Source organism: Pinus tabuliformis, chromosome 9 (assembly GCF_031772625.1).
Source record: "Pinus tabuliformis cultivar Carrire ecotype Pingquan chromosome 9, CPIR1, whole genome shotgun sequence".
Classification (NCBI taxonomy): Eukaryota; Viridiplantae; Streptophyta; class Pinopsida; order Pinales; family Pinaceae; genus Pinus; species Pinus tabuliformis.
Window position 1 is genome coordinate 79,053,742 of NC_142307.1, and position 15,151 is coordinate 79,068,892.

The window sequence follows — 15,151 nt, forward strand, 5'->3', positions numbered from 1 at the left end:
GAACAAGGGACAACCTGCCAAATCAAAATTTACCATACGTATACCCAAAAAAACGTGAGTTTGCTATGGCGTAATGTTTTCAGGTGTGTTGAATGTTGAATATAAACTGCTGCTGAAGAAGATGCGTTTTGATGATGAGAAAGTTGGCCTGAAACAACAGATATGATGGCAACAGGACATTTTCCCACAGCTTTGACAAGAGATTGATGGCAGGGAAACGATGATGAAGAGGGAACAGCCTTGAAACTGTTTCTCAAAACCCTGTACCTGAAATCTGCAAAAGAAAGGAAAACCTAAAATAATATATTCATAAAACAAAATTAAAACCCTAGATCAGCGTTTACAACTTTTGACTCTTAAATAGCCAGATTTATCAATAATCAGCAGTAATATTATCAAAATTCCATATTTATTATGAAATACTTCAGAAATCTCTCATGCAAATCAGAAAACAAACTTAAGTAATAAACCTAGGATCGAAACTGGCTGGGCTCTGCAAGAAAATGCTTGTGGGAGTTGGCTGGTTCAGCCGAGAACTTCCCCAAATGCCCACTGATCTTCTTCAATAAGGGTTTCCTGCACAACTCACTTCAACCATCAATAAAGAGAGAAAAAGCAGTACTAGATCTCAAAAGCAATGGAAATACCTGCCATTACTTCAGAAATTCTAATACCATTCAAACCCTAGCAAGTAAACAAAATACCTGTGTTCAACAATACTCTACAATAAGTTGTTACCTAAGTCACCGGATTCGTCCTAAACTCCCTGCGAGTCTCGAATCCGGCGAATCCGACACGATTCGATCCGGATTCGTGTCCAAATAACAGGACACGTCGTGTCCGAGGGTGTGTCGCGATTTTCAAAAGAGTGTCGTGATTTTAGGACACGTGTCCGGTTTCCAAAACTCGCTAAGCTCAGCGCGGGAATGAAAAGGGCGTGTTTGCTCATTAAAATTGTCATTTGGCAAGTGATTTGTGCTGTTGGAGCAAGGAGTAAAGCATTTTGGCAGCTTCATGATCAAGTCTAGGCCCTAGTATTGATATGCTATTCATAGTAATGTTAAATTCTTAAAGTAAAAGTGACACTCCTTAATCTTCATTTTCATCCTTTTTACTTAAATTTTTAACATTACCATGAAATGACTCAGGATGTTTGAGAGTGGTTCCGACCTCATTGGATTTCATATGGAGAAAGTAGAATTTTAGATTTCATTAAAAATCCAGCAGACTTATCAGTTTTTCAGGATTTTAGGATTGGGGGATTGCAATGTTTCCATTGAATTTTGTCATGTATTAGGGTATGGAACTCGTATTTAATCAAGAGCACCAAACCAAGAGCTTCTGAATATGTCGCTCCCACTCCCGTTTTCGCTCCTGCTCCCCACTTTCGCTCCCGCTCCCAAGTAACACTGTTCCTGATGATATGGGTCTGGACACCACTGTTGAGTTGGCATTGGCCAACATGGACCTCAATGATCCAGTGCTAGAGCCTGTTAGATTTGATGACTTAGAGGGGTCAACCTCCATACCAGCAGATGCAGAGGCGACTATGGATACAGCGGAGTAGGAGGATGTAGAGGAGAGCAGTGGGGACCATGATGATGGGGACAGTGATGCTGATTCTAATGCTGATTGATGCCTTGAGGCTTGTATACCTGTAGTTGTTTTATATTTTCTATTTCTATTTGCCATTGGCATTGCACCAACACTACCTATGTAACACATTTTGATTTGATGACTTAATGAGAAAACTACAGTTGTCAGTGTGTTTATCTTACTATCTTGTAGTTGTAAGTTGTCTTTCAGTTATGAATTATGAATCACGATTTAAATTTTTAATAGATTTATCATTTATGTGACCAGTACCACTGACATTTATTTGAATTTTGTATGTACTATGCATGCTAATAGCTATAGATGAAGATCTATGTTTAAAATCAATAAATTTGTATCATTAATTAAAATTTGTGTAAGAAATATGATAATATCTAATTTTTAATATATATGTATATTTTTTAAATATATATATATATATATATATATATATAAAATAAGATATAACGTGTCCTGTTCCAGGGGTCAGCGTGTCCGAATCCGACACCATGAATCTCGAATCCTACGTGTCCCGAATCCCCGTGTCAAGTGACTTAGGCTGTTACTAATGGTTGAAAATTAAAATATGCAGAAAATAAAATAGCTCACAGCACTTCCACAGAGTAACACCAACAAGATTTCAACCCCAAAGTCTTTCTTTATTAGCACCAGAAAAAGTTTACAAGAGAGCTTCTTCAGCACAAGACTCCCAGATCTAATCTCATCTCAAATGACCCCTAGCACCCTATTTAAAGGAAAAATTCCCAACAGCTAGTTTGAGTGATCCATGTCAAAATGATCTCGACCGTCAATGAGGATCAAGATATCTCTTAATCTCATCCGTCGAATTTTTAATGCATTAAAAAATTGAAATTCTGCATTTATTTACTCAAAAATATTATTATTTTATTATTTTTAGGTTTTTACTTTATTTTATTATTTTTTATTTTTATTTATTATTATTATTATTATTTTTTAATTTTTCAATTTTTTTTTTTTTTAATTTTTTAATTTATTTTTAAATGGATCCTCGAACTTAGCCTTTGGAAAAATCACCTAGGACCTAGGACTTAGGACTTATGAGGGGATTAAAACATTTTCTAACCCTCAAGACACTTTACATTATGACTTTTACAACTTTACATCTCAAGGGGGAGAACCCATTTGACATAGACCCTCATAAACCACCCAGTTATGCGACACAACTATAATATAGCAGATTAACACACTAGGATTCTCCTAAGATTCTAATGACAAAATCCATTCCGGCTTTGGGGTTAGGTTGAAGGAAAACTCTGCCGATCATAGATTGGTGAGACAAAAAACCTTCCGGAACGTAGATTATCACTAGGAAATTAGGTCCACCTAGGCAATTTACATACATGACTCATATCTGCTAAGATTATTTACAATTCACACATGCAGACTGGGTTTACAACATAATATGATCAAGTCGACAATGACTGTCGAATGGCATGAACATGTCGATCAAGCGCTATCCCTTTTTGCGAAGAAAAGGGGGTGTACTGCTATGGGTAGTTGACACGTAGTGGTCAACAAAGATCACAGACGATCTTATCCGAATGAGCATTAAACACTAAAATAGCATTATTCTAATAGTAACTTCAACTTAAATTTTCCGCAACCAATGATTTTAGCCTTCCTGTCATCCTCCAAAAAGACATCACCACCATCATATTTTTCATACTCGCAGAACCACTCTCTATGGGGAGCGAAGTGAAAGGATGCACCTGAGTCAATCAACCATGCCTCATGATCTACATGTGTACTTGAAGAAGCCAAGTACACATCCCCACCTCCATCTTAGGTGGTTTTCGCCTCTGCAGAAGGAGCATCATCAGATCCCTTTCCTTTGTCAGGAGCTTTAGATTTACAGTCCCTTTTGTAGTGCGCTTCTTTTCCGCATTTCCAGCACACCTTTACAGGTTTTCCTGGAGATTTAGATCTCCCTCTAGATTTAGATCTCCCACTCAATGACTTATTTTTGTTTCTGTTCTGGGACCTTCCTCGTACAGACAAGGCATCACCATTCTAGCTCTCCATATTTTTCCGTCTCATCTCCTCCGTCAGTAAGGATGAGACTATTTCATCAAACTGCAAGGCAGTTGCATTACTACCTATTGTAATAACCAGAATATCCCACGAATCTGGTAGAGAACACAACAAACTGATGCACTTATCTTCATCTGAAATTTAAATATCAATAGATAATAACTGACTTACCACAATATTAAATGCGTTCAGATGTTCCATCACCGAGTCTCCATCTTTCATCCTCAGGTTATAAAGTTTTTTCCGTAGGAACAATTTATTCACTAGAGATTTAGATTGGTACAAAGTCCCTAACTTGTCCCACAAAGCCTTTGCTGGAGCTTCCCCTGATACATTCAGCAATACTGAATCTGAGACACACAATAGTATTGTGCTCTTTGCCTTCTAATCCAAATTTTTCCATTCTTCATCGGACACTCCTATTGGTTTAGTACCCAGATCTACCGTGATCCACTGATCTTTATCCACCAACAGATCCTCAATCTTGAGTTTCCAAAACTCAAAACTCTAACCATTAAATTTCTCAATCTCTATCTTTCCATTGCTCGCCATCTTCTTTCACCACCAGAATTGATCCCGTAGATCTCCCACTGAACAGGGTCTACCACAGGCCCGAGCGAAACCCCTCAGCAACAAAGGCGTCCCCTTGAAGCCAAAACAACTCTGATACCAAATGGAGGTTTTAACCCTATACAAAAATTACCTGCATACGAATTCTAAAACACAGAAAATAAACAATGCGAGAGCATAACACATAAAACACATACACAAAGATGTTTCCCTGGATCCCAAAACCAAGACTACTAGCTTGATTTTTCATTATGTTCCTTTCAATGTTACAATACATATATATACATGCCGAAGGATCCAATACCATGGACCGAAAATCGTCGCGCCCAAAACCATGTGCGAAAACCATGCACAAAACCATAGGTAGGTTCACCCCACCTAACATAGGGTCAAAAAAAAAATTCCCCGAGGCGTTGCCCCAGACCCCGTAGAGGGGGCTAACTGCCCCCCGTGACCCCCCCGCTGTGCAATCGGAGCAACGAAGGGGGGGCTCCGCCCCCCCTCTAACTCTTGTTTAACTAGGTGGGCTAGTCTTGGAAAGAATATAGCACAACCCAACACCCAACTCCAATATGCCCGACGAAAACCCCAGCATTTGCCTCTAGGGACTGTGTCAGCCTTTCCTGGCCCTGCGTCAGCCCAATAACCCCTGTGTCAACCTCTAGAGGCATTGCGTCAGCCTCCAGAGCCTCTGCGTCACCCACGTTGTCTCTTTGAGGCAGTGCGCAGCTCCTGGCTGCGTCTGCATGGGCCCTATCTGGCTCTGCTTGGCCTCTGGCTGGCTCTGTGTCCCTCTCTTCTGTCTTCTGTGTTGATTCTCCCGGTACCCTCTCTGCCTCTCTGCTTCTGTATTCACTGCCCCTCAGCTGCAACTCTAATCACTCTTTCGACTTCCTCAGCAAACCTTGCCCCAGAAAATCGAAATCTTGATCAACTCAGTGTGTTGTCCAAGTGACCCTCAAGCCTCCTCTTATACTTTTCTTGTTGACAATTCAACGACCAAGATTAAGTCCCTAATCAATGGCTAAGATTATGTCTGGCTTGATCCATGACTTTTGGACCCTTCTAACACAATTTTATATTAATTCACATCAGTGTTTTAAAACTCCGACTCCGACTCCGACTCGGCCGAGATCGACTCCGACTCCGACTCCGAAACGGTAATGACTCGGCCGGCTCGATTTCAATGACTCGGTTGTTGTAAAAAATACATTAAATATTTATTTTTTTTATAAAAAACATAATTTTAAACATTTTAAACATAATTTTAGAGATTTTCATTCATGTTTCCAAACACACAGCATTATAATATAGATGGAAGACAACATATGATCAAAGTAGGCTCATGAACCAATCCATTATATCAAAATGGTACCCAATGGCAATACATAGTCAACTGTCATACATGATCAAAGACTCAAAACAAAAAACACATAACCAAGGAGGCTAGAAATGGCCTCTACAACAAAAGTAAACTGTGACCAGACTCCAGTACTAGTACTATAGCTACTGGCTAGTAGCTACTGCCAGAGGAGCCAAGATCATGTCGATCAATCTCTGGATCATCATCAGAGTCAGACAGGGGGTCCATGGCTCCTCCTCCTCATCATCATCTCCAACTGCAGCTGTAGAAGTGGTACCACTAGCAAGCTGTGCAACTGCAGCAGATGCAAGCTGAGATAGAGTAGATATGCGGCTGCGCTTCTGTCGTGGCTGAGCAGAGGAAGCACCTACAACTGGAGTCCTTGCTGGCTGTGAGACTGAGGATGGTGGATTGGGATCTGCATTCAACTGAACAGCATGTTCAAGTTCAATTGATGTCTCGATATCTAAATCTAAATCAAGATCCTCATCAAGATCAAACTCTGTTGGACGACTCTCCACTACCCAATCTGATGTTGGATCAATGTCTTCCAACACAATGGGATCTGAATCAGGTCTTTTGTTCAGCAAATGGTTTCGTCTGAGCCGGAGGTTGTATTGGACATAAACTAGATCATTTAACCGTTTTTGATCCAAACGGTTTCTCTTCTTTGTGTTACTTGGGAGCAGGAGCGAAAATGGGAGCGGGAGCGACATTTTCAGAAGCTCCTGGTTTGGGAGCGAATCCCAGAGGAGTTCGACAACCAATGTCACTAACATCAAGGTACATAGAGGGATTGGTGCTCTTGATTAAATACGAGTTCCATAACCTAATACATGACAAAATTCAATGCAAACATTGCAATCCTCCCCTGAAATCCTGAAAAACTGATAAGTCTGCTGGATTTTGAATGAAATCTAAAATTCTACTTTCTCCATATGAAATCCAATGAGGTCGAAACCACTCTCAAACATCCTGAGTCATTTCATGGTAATGTTAAAAATTTAAGTAAAAGGATGAAAATGAAGATTAAGGAGAATGTCACTTTTACTTTAAGAATTTAACATTACCATGAAATTTGAATAGCATATCAATAGTAGAGAGCATTTGAGTGTGTTAAATAGGGTTTGGGAGGGGGAATGGACCCCAAATGACATTTAGCAAATTCATATAACACCTTGGAGTCCAAACCAATCAGAAATCACCTTAAAAATCCATTAAAAAAATATTAAATTGTTGTTTAACGTGTTCTGGACCGGCTTTTTGTGACTCGGCCGAGTCATAACAGAAACGGCCGAGTTGGCCGAGTCAGCCATGACTCGGCCGAGTCATTGAATGACTCAGCCAAGTCATGGCTGACTCGGCCAAACGTACCGTTTCAAAGGCCGAGTCATGGCTGAGGGTATCAGCTCGGATCAACTCGGTCGTTTCGGTATCGAAACGGCCGTTTTTTAAAACAATGATTCACATTAATATTTTATTTTCCCTAAGCTTAGACTTAGGGACCCCATTAAAAATATTAATTATTTTAATATCTCCCAAACTGTTTAGAATCTGCCCAAACCATTTCTAATTATTGGATACCTCATGTGCTTTAGCCTCTCCACCATTTTTTGTGGCTAGAGCACATCTGATGCTACCCCAAATCAACAAATACCTGTTTCCGGATATAGAGGTATTGTTGCCGTGTATTTTTCTCTGTCGGGTGAGTCGGTTAGGCACCCTGTTGTACTCAAATAGACTGCATAATAATATAACCCTCTGAATAGTTGCATCAATTTTCCCGCATTGGGTTTTTCCGGGGACATTTGTAAATAACTGTGTCACTTGTGTGCGTGTTTTCTTTCAATTGATGCTCTGTAGATGTTGTGATTGTATTGTGTTTATTTCAGTATTTAAATGTATTAAATAACTTGTTCGAATTTAAACAAGTAGAAGAAATAAACTAGCAGAATACAGATTAATTTTCTAACGGATAGACTTAGAAAATTCAACATGGTATCAGAGCATGGTTGTAGATCACAGGAGAACTGAAGGCATCAGCTGAGCAGAGCATTTGCAGCAGAATCAACTGTCCCGAGTGACAGTAGTTGATCCTTGTAGAAGTGACAGAGGAAGGGTTGATGCAGAGGGACTGCGTCATCAGTCTGGGCCAGAGAGAGGCTAGCGCAGAGGCTGAGGAGGGTAGAGAGAGGCTCATGTAGAGCCATGCAGAGGCTAGGAGGGCTGACGCAGTTGGCTGAGAGAGCTGATTTGTCGGTGTCAGGATTATGCAGAGCCAAGAGGCTCAATCCTTCAGTTGCTGGGGCAAAGGAAGTTGTGGGCAGTTTGCGAGAGCAAAGCTGGTGAGGTATTGAGGTGAGAACAGTACCTAACAGGGCAAGACCAAGGTACAGGGAGTTGTTGCCGAGGCGGATTTCTAGCCAAGGAATCTGGATCAGTGTTGCAGTTGCACAGATGATCAGAGAGGAGCAACTTGACAGTTGGCAGAAGGATTTCTAGGAGGGAAATCGGGACTCAGAGGGAGTCCAAAAGAGAACTTCCAAACGGCAAGTAGAGAGACTTGGAGGAGTCGAACCGAGAACTTCCAGACGAGAAGTAGAGAGACACAGCAGGAGTCGAACCGAGAACTTCCCGGCGGGAAGTAGAGAGACTCAGAGGAGTCGACAGAAGAGCAGCGAGATGGCCGTGAATGGAATAAGAGATCACGACAGACTGGACAGAGCGTCCAACTTTATGGTCTGGAAGGCCAGGATCTTGTCTATTCTAGACAGAGATCGTATCAAGGGCTTCGCCTTGAGAGTGATGGCTATCCTAATTGACCCGGTAGTTAATGAAAGGTACGAGGAGGCAATGGCTAAGGCAAAGTGTATCATTCTTGATGGGGTTAAGGATCATGTGGTCCCACATATTGCCGAGAAGGAAACGACAAAGGAGATGTGGGACACTTTGAAGACATTGTACCAGCATACTTCCGTGCAGAGGAAGATGCTCCTGGAGAATCAGCTAAGGTCATTCTAGATGCAGAAGGGAGAGCAAATAGATGTCTTCCTTGATCGGTTGAAGGAGATCTATGACCAGCTAACTTCCATAGGGGCCACGCTGGATCAGGAGTTGATGGTAAGGACCGCACTTAATGCAGTCAAGGAGGATTGGGAGACATTTGTCCGGAGCATACTGGGCAGGACGGGTCTTCTAAATTGGGAAGAATTGTGGGCATCTCTTCGTCAAGAAGAGATCAGACGACTGACCAAGGTGGGGAGTAGTGACAAAGGGGTCAGGATCAAGAAGGAAGAGGAAGAGAATGCAATTCTAGCATCTACGGGAAAGCAGGAGAAGAGGAAGAAGAAGGACCTCTCCAAGGTCAAGTGCTTCCATTGTGGGGAACTGGGTCACTATGCGAACCAGTGTCCAAGGAAGAAGAGTAAGGGAGAGGCTTCGATCTCTAGCTCTCCGACAACTGTTGTTGCTCTCTGGAAATCGATCTGCCAAGAAATTCGAACTGAAGAAGTGTCTTCTCCAAGTGCCCATCAACTTCCCCTTATAATCCACTTTTGGAGCTCCAACGGCCAAGATTAAAACTTAATTGATGGCTAGGATCATCTTGGAATCGATTCATGTGATTTCTAGATGATTCTCACCTTGACTTAATTAATACTGATTAAGTAACCAGTTTTCCTAAGTTGAGACTTAGGAAACATTAAAAAATTGGCTAATAATCTAATTAAGTCACTACTAGGTGGAATTTCCAGAAACGATTCCTGGGTCTTGCAGATCTCATATATTCTAGCCTCTCCGCCAAATTTCATGGCTAGAACACATCCGATGTTACAAAAACTAACACTCCCTCTTAGCGAGGAAGGTGTTCTAGTGTTGCACACCCTGCCACAATGTTATGTCTCAATATCATCTCTTATCACTCTGCTAATGTCTAGCTGCTACTGCCCACCCACTACTACACAACTCTGATGTTGCATCTATGCTGCTGCTGACACTGCCATATTGCTGCCAACACTGCATCTTCACTGCAGCTCCTTCTCATCTGTTGATGTTGCAACTACAACATTTGCAACTAAAAAGCATCCAAAATATTGAATCAACTGTGTTTAGTATGATGCATCTGTCTCCTGAGTCCTTACTGCTACTAGCATTTGCATGCACTGTCACTGAAGAATCTACGCTACTGCCAACTCTGCACTAAGCCACCTGCTCTGTTGTCAACACTAAACCGTGCTCCTTAGTATCTGACTACTACTAGTATACAACTATCACTCCGGTACGAACAGCATCAACTGCCACTAATCCATCCTACTTTGAATATTGTGGACCTCTGTAGCAAGGTATTGATCCATGAGGTGGACTCGTCAAGGACCCTACCCAATCTTTGTAGTTCTATGGGACTACAGTACCAAATCTCCCTGCCTCACTCCTGGAGATATATCTGCGAACATCGTGAAGTCTTCCTCCAACCTGGACGTCAACTTGTTGATCTCGACTAACGTTGTCTGTTGGTCTTGCTTCTCCAACTTTTCTTTCTTCCTGAGAGGACACTATGTGCTGTAGTAAGAGCTCACCACATTTGAAGCACTTGACCTTTGACAGGTCCTTCCTTTTTTGTTCCCCTACCCCTGACTGGGACCCTTTGATGTGAGGGCCACATTCTCCTCCTCAACCACCTTCGGTCCTCTGCTACTGTTGCCACTGATGGAGCTCTTCAACAGAGCTCGTCTGAACTCCTACTGTAAATCAGCCCACATTCTGTCCCATCTTGGTAGCGTGTCTCAGCCCAATATACTTTGGATGAAGTCCTGCCAATCCTCTGAGAAACTGTTGAGTGCCAATCGTACCAACTCTGAAGGTTGAGGCGTTGCCCCAACAGCTGACAACTGGTCTCGGACCTCCTGAATCCTGGTGACGAAAGGATCTATGCCTTCCCACTTCTACATCCTGATGCATCTCAGCTTCTCCTCCAAGAGCATCTTCCGCTGCTCGGAAGTACCCTGGTATAGCGTTGAGAGAGCATCCCGCAATTCTTTGGTCATTCCCTTGGCTGCTATATGTGAGACAATATGGTCTCGGACTCCATCCAGGATCAAACGCTTCGCTCACGCCATCTCCTTCCTATATTCCTTAAGCTAGTCTGCATCTCGAGGAACTGCCATCAAATTATCTATGCATGCTTTCAAACCATATTCATCTAGAAGGACATCCTAGCAATCCAGATGACATAGTTGGATGATCCATCCAACCTATCCTCTAAGCGTGTTATTTTCTTGGGATGTTAATTAATCTAATGCAAATCTGAAGTTACTATTTTATTCATACTTTACAATCAGATTTGGCATCTAACCACTAGCTCCTAACTTATAACTATTTAAGTGGATAACTATAGTTCTAACTTCTATGCTATTTCATTGAAGTGTTATCTTAAGGCATTTAATCACTTGTTAGAATCCTTGTGTTTTTACATGTTATATAGTTGTTGGATTCATTCATTGAAGTAAATCATAAGCTTGCATAAATTAATTCACTAAAGGAGATTTACTTAAAATTTATTGTGCTACAGTGATAATGGTGCAATTCCCATCTTGTTGCCCCAAGTTAGCACTTGTGTCTGGGCTTTCCACTTGGATGCTAGTTTAGGCAGTAACAAAACATCGTATCCCTTGCATGTATTGTCATCCACACCATATTTAACAGAACTAAACATATCATTCTTCTTTTAATATATTATGTTTTGCATTCTCTATCCACATTCTTGCGTGCTTTTCCTGACAAAATCCCTATGGAAATGTTGACCAAAATTTTCCAAGGGTGCAGCAACAAATGAGAGAGAGAGAGTAGTTCTAGGAGGTCCGAGAATCGAATGCTCTATGCATAGAGTTCTAGTCTCCCAGTTCAGTTGAGCAGCCAGGATTCCAATCAGAGATTCTTCCCAACTTGGATGTTAGGAGTTATCAACTTCCTCAATCTAGGGCTACTCCCAAGATTAAATAGCCAAGCACCATCAACCCCAAGTATTGCTATCACTGTAACATTTAAACACAATATTTAAATACCATTTTCAACTATTTGTATGCAGGTATAAAATTACTATCAAATATAAAACGAAGCAATACAACTTGACCACATAAAATATCTTATTGGACATTAGGGCAATGTACCCTGCATAATGAGACAATGAAACAGTCTTGCATAATATACATCCATATGTATGTCCATATCGAGGACCAAGATGCGTGAAAGTAGTCACAAAAGCCACTCTATGAAAGGGAGCCCATAACACCCTAAATGAAAAACTTGTGACCGAGACAGTGGCTTATTTTTCACATGTGGGATGCTAAGGAGATAAATGACAGTCAACGATGGAACCCCTCACTCCCTTGATTTGTTAAAAAGGATGATAAGCAGTAACCCTATCAATGAGCTTAACAATTGATCTCAATGTGTTCCAGGTTGCTTCGGCTCAACGACCCTGTATTTGCTTGAGCTTAAAGATTGATCTTGTGTGTTCTACGTTCCTTGGCCTCGTTTCTGCCCTAGTGGGAATTATCATAAGATCTATTTCTGGATAGACTTTATCTTTATGATAACTACGATCTGCTACAATCCATCAACTGGAGTATTACAGGTCAGGACAACCTCAGTTGTGCCATTATACTACCCATTCTTCTAGTAATTACATATGCCATCATACTACCAATTCTTATAGTAAATGTATGTAATTTACAATTCACATCAATTCTGTATGCATGTGATACTGAGAGTTGAAAGAATAATAATGTAGATAAATTCTGTTAAAAGACTTACATTCCGTTGCCAAGAGGCAAACCATATCGCTCCAAGGGAACCAAAAGAATAGAACACTGAGGGCCAACTAAACTTGTGAATCAGCCAAGGAGAGAAGGCCAACCCAGCTACAGAACCAAGGTACATCCCACTATAAACTAGTGCTAATGATCTGCTTCTTTCTTTGGCAGGGATCCACTTTGAGATTATGTTATTCATAGCAGGCATAGCAACACCCTGCAGCAGAGATACAGTGTCAAATCAAATAGAATAAATGTGCCTCTAACATAGAACTGGGTTAACTTCAATATAGTGAATTACAACGCACTAAATCCAAGAAAAGGAGTTATTAACAATCAGTATTAGTTTCAGTATGAGTCTATTAGATCAATCAAGCAATATACCATTAGCTTTGTGACTCAATAAATGATATGTATAGAAATAACAGCACATATTGATCAGATGTAACAAAATATAATAAATTACATATATAATATATTGACGGAATTGTGTCTTTTAAAATTCAAGCAACTTCTGTCTGAAAATACAGATAGGTGAATATGAACAGCAATTAAAACACCCTCTACCTGTAGTAAGAGGTATGATTATTTCATGATCATAATTGCTCCATTGCATCTTAAATTCCATCAAAAAGGTACAAATTATGCTACAAAAGTGGAACTTATTAATAAAATTATAGTTTATCTTGTTGAAAACCAGTCACAAACAACTGCAGCAATGATCTGTAAGCAATAAATTCAATCCCCTGGAAACAAAATATACTATAACAGCTCAAATTATCGAAAGATCTAAAACTTCTCAAACCACACGGTATGATACTTGTAAAATGTGCTCATCACTCCATATTTTCTATTGTCAATATCAAGATTGTATATTCAAATAGAACTTACTTGACCAAAGGACCATTTATCAAGAGCATTTACGACAGGAACATATTCACAATTACCATGTGTTCTCTATTTATAATGCATATTCCCAATAATTAAAATAGAATCCATTGCTATGTTTAAATGTAAAGGGATAAGATTAATCATTAAATACAGTTGGATGCAGTTAGCAGTCACAATTAATGTTTGTTAATAATTGTTGGGCGTGGTTAGTTGTACAAACAATATGACAGCATATGAGGACCATGTGTTTGTGAAGTTTGGAGGCTGTTGACCACACTTGTCAACTACCCCGAGATGCGAAGTACATATCAGCAGTTGAAATTTTTTCAAAGTCATCATCATCATAAAGCTTCCAGATTGTTATTGCAATCCCAAATTCTGCAACCCAGTGGGCTTTTATTATAAAAATGACTCTAGTATGAATATAAAGCCATGTAAAAACATCTAGGTAAGCCTTTGATTTTTAACAAAGAATTTCACAGTAGGGAGTTTTTTACTCTCCGCCAATTATTCATGTTTTCTAACCCAAATAATTGCCAGATTTTTTCTCCTATACATACCCCAAAGCTAGAGTGGGGCTCGATGATAAGGTCTTAATTGAGTCCTAGTGTTATCGAGTCTATGTATTTATCATACTAGATCATCTGTCTTGTGTTGCAGAATTTGGTTGAATCAAGAGGTCATGTTTTAATTGTAAATTTTCCCTCTTGTATGGGACGTCTATGTAATTTTGATGCAAAAAGTGTTGTCTAGGAATACTTTAGGTGGATGATTAATCATAATTAGACATCATCGCCTAAATATCTTTTTTAGACGCACTTTGAGGGTGAAAATATGTGTAATCCCCTCTTGAGTCATTTATTTTATTTTCCAATGGAAAAAGTTAAAATAATTACGCTGGAAAATTTGTCAAAAATTAAAATGAGAGAAAATTGAATTCTCTCCAAATGGAAAATTATCAAAAAATTAATAAGGTCCTTTTTCAAAGTCAAAAAAGAGAAAGGTCACATTGCCAAGGCAGAAAAATCCCACAAAAAATTGTTGGGCTAGAAAGAATTATTTTTTCATGGAAATCAAAATTTTTGGTCCATGTGGTTATTTTGAATAGGGAATTTCGAGAATTCTACTTTTTGAAGATTCTCCAGTGGTCCAAAACCACCCAAAATTCAAAGCTTGTTCCATCTAGTTCAGCAATCAAGGAATTCAAATTTTTATGGGGATCTGTGTCGCAGTTATCAAGGGACCGAATTATTTTGACAAGGATCAAGCCATGGATCAAGGGAACTAGCCATTTTTCCACTTGGAGGGGTCTCATGCTCTCATTTTCTCTATAAAGAAGCTATTTGCTCCTCATTTGATCATAAAAAAAATTGTAATCAAGCTCTAAGTCAAGCTCTACTGGGCTGTAATATTTTTCTAGAATAATAAAGAAGTCTTTGGGGTTTATTCATGGTGGTATTCCTCTTCTACTTCTTGTGGTAATATCTTTCTAAATCGTGTTCTTAATGCTCTATCGAATTTAAAATTTATAAGTTATTATTTCATTAGCCAATGGTTGGATTAACTATTTGCACAGGTATCTTGCATTAGTTACTGGGTTTTAGAAAAGCATTTTAATTCAATTTATCGAGCAAGTATCTCTATAATTTGAGAATTATTATGTTATTTATGTCTCTATTGATCTAATAACTTGATCTTAAGTGTGTAGAGACTTTATGATATTCAGATCTTGGGCGTGAGGGGAAGTCTTCGATTGGACCACCTAACTCCCAAGACAAGAAAGCTTAAGAGCCCACTTTGTTAAATTTCAAGGCTTATCTAACTATTTGTTTTGCAGAGATCTTGGTCGTTG

The 15,151-nt window shown here is 39.8% G+C and overlaps 1 protein-coding gene across 3 annotated transcripts in view; it reads right to left on the reverse strand.

Moving 5' to 3' along the window:
- The window catches only part of LOC149147194 (sodium-dependent phosphate transport protein 1, chloroplastic-like), a 374,349-nt gene that overhangs the window by 231,685 nt on the left and 127,513 nt on the right, over positions 1–15,151 (reverse strand). For all 3 annotated transcript variants that reach the window (XR_016263648.1, XR_016263649.1, XM_089445626.1), the window contains exon 5: positions 12,410–12,625. Coding sequence is in view for 1 of the 3 variants with exons in the window: in XM_089445626.1 (XP_089301752.1) it covers positions 12,410–12,625 (216 nt within the window). In the remaining 2 variants the exon portion in view is untranslated. The remainder of the gene's footprint in view (positions 1–12,409; positions 12,626–15,151) is intronic.